Genomic DNA, 9,392 nt, shown 5'->3' on the forward strand with positions numbered 1-9,392 from the left:
ATAAAAAAAAAAAAAAAAAAAAAAAAAAAAAAAAAAAAAGCTCTCAATAGAGACTGATAGCCCGTGGCCTGGCCGGGGCGACTTTAACCCCCTCCGATCGGCAATAAAAGGAAACTAATTAAACCAGCAAGAGAAAATCCTGAGACTCACCCCTAGAAGTGAAGTTGCCATCACACAAAAGTGCCCTCCTCCTCTCAGAGGATCTTTTTTATATTGATAAATCAGAGGCAGTGTTTTTTTTAGAGGTGTGCAATACAATGATCAGTTCCGCCCATTCCACCACAATTGTAGCTCCCTCTCCGGCTTTGAAGTGCCGCGGAGGCGCGGCCAGCCAATCTGCGGCCTCGCCGGGCCGCGCCGCGCGCGCGCCGTGAGGTCATCGGCGCCGCCGCGGGCCGCCGCGGGGGGGTGGGGAGCGAGAGCGGGAGGGGCGCGAGTGGCTGCGCGTGTTACAAAGCGTGTGTGTGAGTGTGTAACAATGTAACTGTGTGACCAAGCTGAGAAGGAGAAGACAGTGCAGACCGGGGGCGGGGGTAAGGGGTAGTGGATGTGAGTGTAGCAGGGACACTGTGGCGGAGGGGGAGGAGGGCAGACAGTGCTGAGAAGAGAGAGGGTGTTATGGGTGACAATATAACCATGTGTGACAGGAGGGTAGAGGGACAGATCAGTAAAGTGTTGGGGAAGGGTGTGAGTGTACTCTTGTGTAACTGTGAGTGAAGGACAGGGCAGTAAAGTGTGGGGAGAAGGTGGTGTGAGTGTGCTTGGTGTAGGGGTAGAGGGAGGAATATTAATATGTGGTTTGCGCGTGTGAAAGAGGAGGGAGGGTGGATGAGTATGTGTGCGGGAGAGGAAGTGAGGGAGAAGGCTGTGTGAATGTGTGCGAGAGAGAGAAGAGGGTGGTGTGTGTGCGTGTGTGTGCAACAAAGCTGGGGTGGAGAATAGGAACGGTGCAGGAAAGTGTACCTACACAGAAAGAGATTGACGATCTGAAGAGTGAAACTGACCGCGAAGTTGAGTGAGACTGAGTAAATAAATACTCAACAAACGCTATCTCTGTCGACAACTGCCTCTGATTCCTTGTACCTAAAGTCTTGAGTGATTTTTTTTTCTTCTTGGACACTGTCACCACATTTTTGAAGGAAATTATATGACTACCTATCTTTATACTTTCACAGCCCTACAACGGAAGGGTAGAATCTTAGGGTAACTAAGGAGTATTTTTAGGGGTGAGTTAGGGCTTGTGTGCGCCTGCGTTGTTACTTTGATTCGGTGGCTTTTTTTTTTTTTTTTTTTTAAATCTCCTGAGAGGGGAATCGGCTTTGGAAGTGCAAGTTTCACTCTAGGGAAAGGGCGTGTTTGTCCCGCGAGGAAGAGTAAATTTCAATACAAAAGGATTAGATAGAGATGGGAATGGGAGAGTATTGTTTTTTTCCTTTGGGTGAAAAAATGAGGAACGTTTTATGGAATTTAGAAATTTTTACAGGAAACCTCACTGACACTATCTGAGAAAAAAATTAAGATTTTGACTGAAATTTCTGGGTTTTATTTATTAGAGCATAGAGAACCCTTTTGGCAAATCGACCACATGTATGGAGACGTCTGTGTCTAATGGCGTTTGGGTCTGAGAGCTATGAGTATGTGTGCGTGTTAATAGATACACTTAAGTCGAATTCGGTGGGTTTTAGAACCTGCTTTCCATTTGTGTTATTAGTTGCCTTCAGAAATATCATTACAATTTTACTGCCACCACAAGGGAACAACTTAAACCACGGTAAATACCACAACACTGTAGCAAGGGAGTTCACAGCCTTTTGAGCACCACTGAATATTTGTGCTTTTTGAAAAGTAATTCATAGTTTTAAGCAGTTTAGCAATGCTCTAAGAAATCTAATTTTTAAGACAGAATTGATTAAAATGTTCCCAGCTGGAAGAAATGTCTTTTTTGACTGGGGAAACTATTGTATTGTTTTTGGACCCTCCTCAAGTGCATCAAGAGCGTCTGGAGATGTTTAAAAAAGAAAAAAATTCTTCTTGGGTTTACTAAACTCCAAAGTCAGGTCGTATCATTTGTGTAAGTTTCACTGAGCATGGTTGAGGCTGATGTTTGTCCTGTGAGAGTGTGTGTTTCTGACCCCTTTTTAACAGTGTTGGGATATTGACTGTACATCATATCTATTGATTAAGGGGGTAAGGTACATTCTCATACTTTGAAGTAAGTGTGAAGTAAATTAATGAACTGCTTTCTTTCTCTGAAGGCTGACGCTTACCATAAATGTCGTGTTTCTCCCTGCAAGCCACTCTGAATGATTTTAGCGTGTTGAGAAGGCGTGACAGGCCAGCCCAGAAGGAGGAAGGGGTGGGGGAAGGAGGGAACTCCGTTTAACAAATAAAAGAGAATTAACTTCATTGCTTTGGTCTCTTTCTATAATGATATTCATTTTAAGGACCTAATACACAGTTGTTTAAATTTGGGGGTTAATTCTAATCAATACCATCATCCTCAAAGGTGGAGGGAAAAAAAGCTTTGAAAGAAGACTCCCTTCTTTAAGTAGTTATTTATTTTATCTCCTATCTTCTAGAAAGAAGTGAGGCAAGACTATTAAAAAGTTAAATAAGTGCTGATTCTGAGAGTAAATAGAAGCATTAACCACTGTTTCCTCAAAAAATGCTAGGAATAAGAACAACTCAGCATCATGTGATTACAATTTTGAGCTCCCTACTTCTAAAATTTTTTTATTTGTATAAATTCACTTTAGAATCATATGTAATTCTTCCCATGACAATGGGTGACAACATTGGTGTGGATTTAATGAACATACTGGATTCCTCAATTTGTATAAGGTTGTTTGCAGCATTTGGGGATTTTCACAAAGGATTGTATGTGCATCTTTCTTCATTAGAAGATACACAGAGATATAGATGTGTATAGACACACATATATGTACGTACATGTATATTCCACTTACTCCCATTACAAAAGTTAGGTGTTTATTTCATATTAGTATTGGTCAAAGGGCATTTTTTTCTCATACTACGTTCCTTCTACTACCCCTCCCCAAAAGAAGTGTTTGTCATAAGGCATAAGACCACAGAGTTAAAAAGTAAAAACAAAAAAAAAATCTATAATTGACTAAAAATTAAAACAGCAATAATCTTACTTCTGGTTTAAGGGGAGTGGGTCTTAATGGCAGCCCTTTCTCCACTTTAGAGAAGTGACTCAATCATTCTTGAAACCCCCCCACAGGAAGGAACATCTGTAATCCATGGTAGATACAGCCTGTCCTGCAAAGCATTCCTAAACGTGTACCGTTCAGTTTACCCTCTGTGATTTTGATCATTACTCTTGAGTATTATGCTATGACAATATAGAGGTTTTGAAGGGAAGGAGGAAGAAAGGTGGGAAGTGCAGACTTCCTAACATTAAAAGTTTCCCCCACCCCATGTGAAGTTTAACCTGCTGGCAAGGAGAGTAGACAGATATTCTGCTGTTTCTTGCAAACCTGTGGGATCCACTTTCAATAAAGCTAAAATCTATTAGCATTCTGTATGCATCTGCAGCATAAATTTCATTTGAATTTCAAATTTAATAAACCAGGAGGTTTTTAATCATCCCTGGTTTTATTTGTTTGATATTAACATGCTTATTGACCGGGTCTGGTGACCAGTTTGATCATTACAGGACAGCAAAAAGTTAATTAAAACGACCACAGCCCCTTAATCATATCATCTGTCTCATCCATGTCGCTCTCTTTATTACCAGTGATGATGGATAGTCTCCCAGATTAATTTCTCTGTTTCTTCGATTTGGACAACAGCTTTTGGGACCTAATTTACATCCTGGGAACAACTTGCTCGAGTATATCTAACACCTTGCATCTACAATATACATCAACATCTCCTTAGATGGAGAGAAGAACGGGGGCTTTTTTTTGCAGGCGGGTTTGAAGACTAATCAATGCTGTGATTTGGAGCTCTCACGCTTTCACAACCAAAGAAATAAAAGGTCCTAAAAGCAAATTAGAGGCCTCGATCTTTGCTTTTTCCTTTTCAGGGAGTGGGGAGTGAAATATGCCTCCGCTGTTTGGTTAAGTAGATTGAAATGTGTAGATACAACGACAAGTAAATAAAACCATTTGTAACCATTAAGTACAATTAGGGATTTATAGTCGAAAACATCAAAGTTATCCAGGCTTTCAAGTGTCCGGCAACACATCTACACCAAATACTGTTTGGGGACGTAAGTGTGGTCCAGTATACACAAAGCGTTGAAAAGGGCTAATAGGGGAAAAAATGCACATGAACTATTGTATGTAGGCGCGTACCTCCGTTGGGTACGTTTAAAGCGGGCTCTTCGCATCTCGGTTTCCGGAGCGTTGGCAGGGATGCGCAAGCTCGGGAAGCTGACCTGCCGGTGCCCGCTGCGGACCGAGTGAACGCGGAGCCCGCCGCGAGTCCCTGGCAGGCGCTTCCGAAACGGGAAGGCAGCCCCCAATCCCTGGCCACTGTGAGGGGACCTTACGCGCGGACATGCTGGCTACTAAATAAAGCGTGAAGAGGGATGGTGAGGCTGCCGAGCGCCGCCGCCGGCTGCAGGGAGGAGCGGGCTGGGCCAGGTTGGGGGGTATCCCTAGGTCGGGAGCTCTCTGGTCAAAGTTACTTTCCTGCTGCACAGAAAACCTGGCCAGGCGTGAACCTGTGGATTCCTGAGGGGTGCCCTTTTGCTGTCCACTCCTGCTTTAGGGCGGCTTTACTAGGAAGTTGCCTAACATTTCCTGGGAAGGGAGGCAATAAAAGCCCCTTGCTGGTGGCAGATTGTTGAACCGTAGGTGGGAAGGGATCAGTCGTCCAGAGCCCAGAGAGGGCTGTATTTTCCTGATTGGAAAATGGGAACTTTCACGCTGAACAATAGCCCCTATTAGTGAGGTTATTCGGTTTCAAACTGTCCGGCCACATTTACAGCTGAGTCCTTACTTTCCTGATACTGCTTAATTGGATGTATTTGCTGACCACAGTGAAGCAATAGTGACTCTACATCTAGTTGCATTGGATCTCCTGGTGGATGCAAAGCATTGCCTTGGTGACTCTTTATGAATAAATGGGACCACCTGAGAAAACATTCCATCTATTTTCTTAATTGACTCGATATTTTCCTTCTGCATTTCACTGCTTAATATATTTTTCTTCTCTGCCACTTCAACACATTCAAAAGTTAGGAACGGTTTAATTAAAAGAAATTTACTCATCTAACTTGGGACATTACATACTTTGATTCACTTTAGCTAGGACATTCAAATCACTTATAGTCAGAAGACAAGGAGGACTGTTCCCATGTATGAATCATATGAATATGTAGGTAAGTTCATTGGTAGGACAATATGAAGATATTTACCAAAATAGGTATTTCTTTTTATACTAAAGGAACAAAAAAATCTTATTTCTTTACTTGTTATCTATATGCATAATATTCACATTCTCATAGTATGTTGATATGATTGTGTGCTAGTTTTACAGGCAGGCGTGTACTCTATGGTATATTTCATAGTCATCTCTCTGCCAGCCCACAGATGAAATTGATAATTAATTCTACAGCACTTCGTATTCCTCCTTCATCATGTAAATGAAGGATACAAACATAGGGAAGAGAGTTTGCTCATTTGGGGTGAATGGTGTGTGTGTGTGTGTGTGTGTGTGTGTGTGTGTGTGTGGTGCAAGGCAAGAGAGAGAGAGGCTTAGACATTCAAACGAGTTCGTCCTTGATTTTTTCCTAGAATGGATTTGTTTCAGCTGTTTTCTCTTTTGGTATTATATACCACTTTCTCACAGCTAACATGCAGAGTTAAAAACTACTAAATTCTTATCCTCAACATTATTGATTTCTTTTCATTCTGTTCTGTTACTAGAGGAGGTAATGCTCCCAGATTACCTCGTCGTCTCCTCCAGACGGTTGACAATTGCAATCGTAGTTTCGGGAAGATAAATGTTACTTTGGGAATTGTGCTTAATTACAAATAATCTAGAAGCTGCACTGGTTTCTGGATTTAACCACACATGTGTTCAAACCATTGTACAAGGTTTACAAATGGGTGATATTTATGAAAGGGGATACAGTTCCTTCTTCTAAAATCATGGGATACACTAGGATGCTCCCACTTGGGGTTTGTCAACAGACCTTCAGAGATAACACAGATCTAAATAACGCCAACAAAAAGTGCTAAGCCTCAGAGTACTTGAAAGCTTAAGACAAAAAAAATCCACTGGAGTTTACCTTAAGGTCAATTTTATTAAATGAAAACCTGAGAATAAACCATTCTTCATTAAATTCTTAAAATCTCTTAAGTAAACCCATTTTTTGTAGAGAGCATTTTTGAACTCACATATTCTGATTTTCTTTTCTTTTCCTTTTTCTGACAGACGTCTTGTAGATTTTCCCTGAAATAGCCCAATGGTTATTTTTTACAGTTCCTCTTGTAACTCAGCTGCTACCTTTGTGTGTCTGATTCTTTGCTTATATGGCAGCTCAATTAGTGTTGTTTGTGTGTGTGCGCTCGCTTTTTTTCTAATAGTCTTATTAACAAGAAAAAAGGTGGTGAACAGGTTATTCTCTTAACCTGACCTGGCTGTAAGAGTAAGATGAGCAGCACTGAACAGATGTCCCCATTTAAGCCGTTCTTTTCCCACATGCCTGCTGGATATTGCAGGCGCGCAGGAAGCTCGCTTCAAACCTGGCCCATTTCAGACCATAATGGCCACGTTATTTCGGCCCAGTGAACACGAACAAAATCGCGTGCTTTAGAATCATTCGACTCCGAGTCCAGGAAAAGCAGGGGGTGTGGTGGCAGTGGGGGTGGCTAGGGAGGGGTGTGTAATGGGAAGGGGGGGAGAGCCGATTTCATCTCGGATCGCAGGAAGAGAACTTGCTCAAAAGAATTTTTCTCCAGCAAATATGGTATAATTTACAGCGCAACTTAATAATCCAAGGGGCAATGCAAAAGCCCTTTGCGTTGTAAACCGCTTCTAATTACCTGCCAGAGCAATTAGCTGACTATCACGAAGAAATTAGATCGCTCAATGTAGCATAAATAATGCGAATAATTTTGTAAGAAGAATGGAAAGCGAGACCTGGTGTTTCTTTATAAGGAAATAACACCTCGTACTGTACGAGCCCTCCATGAACACATATTAATGTCTAGGCATGCATGGCAATGAGTCCGAGCAGGAGCCCTCTGGCTGCGGTTCAGCACTTTTTCCGTTTACGTATGCGGGGTGAAAGTCGGCTTCCAGGCATTCGATCTCCAGCCTTCCAGCTCACAGTAATTAACACATAGCGACTTCAATGGGAAAACCTGTTTTCCAGATGATTTTTACAATGCAGCTTTATGTCTCATTTGGCAGTTTAAATAGCTGGAGTTGTTTTCTGGCTTCATTTCTACTATCATCTGTTGAGCATATTTTGCTTAGAATATTGAATCCCACCCAAAACTTGGGTGCAAGCTTTTGCTAACTTTTTTTTTTCTTAAGAAGTGGAGATATTAGAAACCACTTTGAGGACACTAGGGTAAAGAATTCTTGTGGGGATGTGAAAGATACCTGCTTTCCTAAACGAGGCTATACGATATATTGGGATATTTTTGTATACTTTACATAAACTTTATAAAAAAATTTACCTCTGTTATATATGCAACTCACTTCTCTTGACGAGTGTTTCTTATAGGGGAATTCAGAGAGTGAGTTCACACATTTCTTAGCAAAGGATTTCAAGGGTAAAGTGAAAATCTAATTTTGGAGGAAAGCTGACAGTGCATTGAGGTGTCTGATAACACTATCAGGCTCTTTGAAATTTACTGGGTTTGTAAATTACAAATGAGAAGACAGCTTCAAAACATGTTTGGAAATGGAATATGTGTGCCCACACCTAACCCCTCCACACACACACACACACACACACACACACACACACACACACTACTGCCCACAGCTCCACGTTTTCAGGTAACGCCAAAGCGAAGCGCTCCCCCCCCCCCCTTTCCCCAGTAAACGAGATGGGTCACACATTTAGGTCAAGTTGAATTAGCCCGGAGATCTTTCATGGTAATCGAACTGGACGTCTCTATCGGTCAAAGCAAAGGGGCGTCGTATGAACCCGGCATTTGCCTGGACGGGCACAATCGTTGGGGTGAGTACAATCCCTGCAGCCTTAGTAGTTTAGGGTTAGCGCTCTCACACCCCCACAACCCGTTCATCCCTACACATCAAAAGCTTCGGGCCAAGTCATTTCTGAACATCTTTCACCCCCGATTTCAGTGAATTTTGCAGGATTTCACAATGGTCTTGGCCCGACCCGCCGCTCACGCTCAGCTTCCTCCACCTGCAAAGACAGAGATGATTTTGCTGGTGACTGGAGAGTTCCAGATGGAAACGGAAGGAAAGGAGTGATTAATTTCGCCAACCCAGGCTACAGATTGGGTTAATGCTCTTTATGGCGTCACGTCTATGCAGTCCTTCTCCCCTATTAAACAGACAGGCGCCAGCCGCCTTAGCGTCCTTCCCTGGCAGCTCAGGGCTGCTGGGTCAGGAAACAGGGTATACACCTACATACAAGGGGCCCCACTTAGCAGACTACACCCTCATTTCAGAATGTATTAGAAATAAAATATCTACATCAGCTCTAGGAAATTCATGGCGTGATGCGCTAATCAACTGGGTTCAAGGGCGTCTACCTTACCCCAGAGCGAAGACCCCCTTCACAGAAACGCCCATCTCGACGGAACAGGGAACGGGTTTCTAAGGCTTGACAAGTATTGACTCTTGCACTTCACTTTTTGAAAGGAAATATAATCTTTATTCTTGATCATGGACTCTGGAAAAGTAATAAAGGCTGCTCAGATACGAGAACGCAATTTTCCTCAATCCTCTCACCGGAACATTCCAACTTTCTGAATTGTTTCGCAGTTTCTTTTCTCCCGAACACTTAGCATCACCCCTCCCCCCACCTTGCCTTGATGGTTCTCCATCTTAAATAACAAGGACCTTGCTGGCCACCAAAGAAGGCTGTCCCATTTTAATTCAAAGCAAGGGCCAAGACTCCAAGACTTAAAGAGTGAGAGAGTGAGGATCAAACTCCTTCCTCTTGAAGTGTTTGCACTTAACCTGCAGTAGCCTATGTAGTCCCTCTTTCCCTCTCCTGTCTTTATTTAGAAGTTTCTTTCTTAGTTTTTTGCATCGTTTCTTAACATAAAAGAAATAAGCTGATTATTGTCATGTGTGTAATTGCTCTAAAAACATTTTTCAGTGGGGTCTCATAAGGCAAACACATTGATTTTTGAACAAAACTGAAGAAAGCCAACACCGGAAGAACAAAAGCCCTCGACTTTGGGGTCTACACTCAGCATTTA

The 9,392-nt window shown here is 42.4% G+C and overlaps 1 protein-coding gene across 1 annotated transcript in view; it reads right to left on the reverse strand.

Annotated features, from left to right (window-relative positions):
- SP8 (Sp8 transcription factor) overlaps positions 1–171 on the reverse strand; it is a 2,687-nt gene extending 2,516 nt beyond the window's left edge. Inside the window, exon 1 of the mRNA XM_049641602.1 lies at positions 151–171. Coding sequence (XP_049497559.1) covers positions 151–171 — 21 coding nt within the window. The remainder of the gene's footprint in view (positions 1–150) is intronic.
- Positions 172–9,392: the final 9,221 nt, after the last annotated feature.

The sequence above is a fragment of the Panthera uncia genome, chromosome A2, assembly GCF_023721935.1.
Source record: "Panthera uncia isolate 11264 chromosome A2, Puncia_PCG_1.0, whole genome shotgun sequence".
Classification (NCBI taxonomy): domain Eukaryota; kingdom Metazoa; phylum Chordata; class Mammalia; order Carnivora; family Felidae; genus Panthera; species Panthera uncia.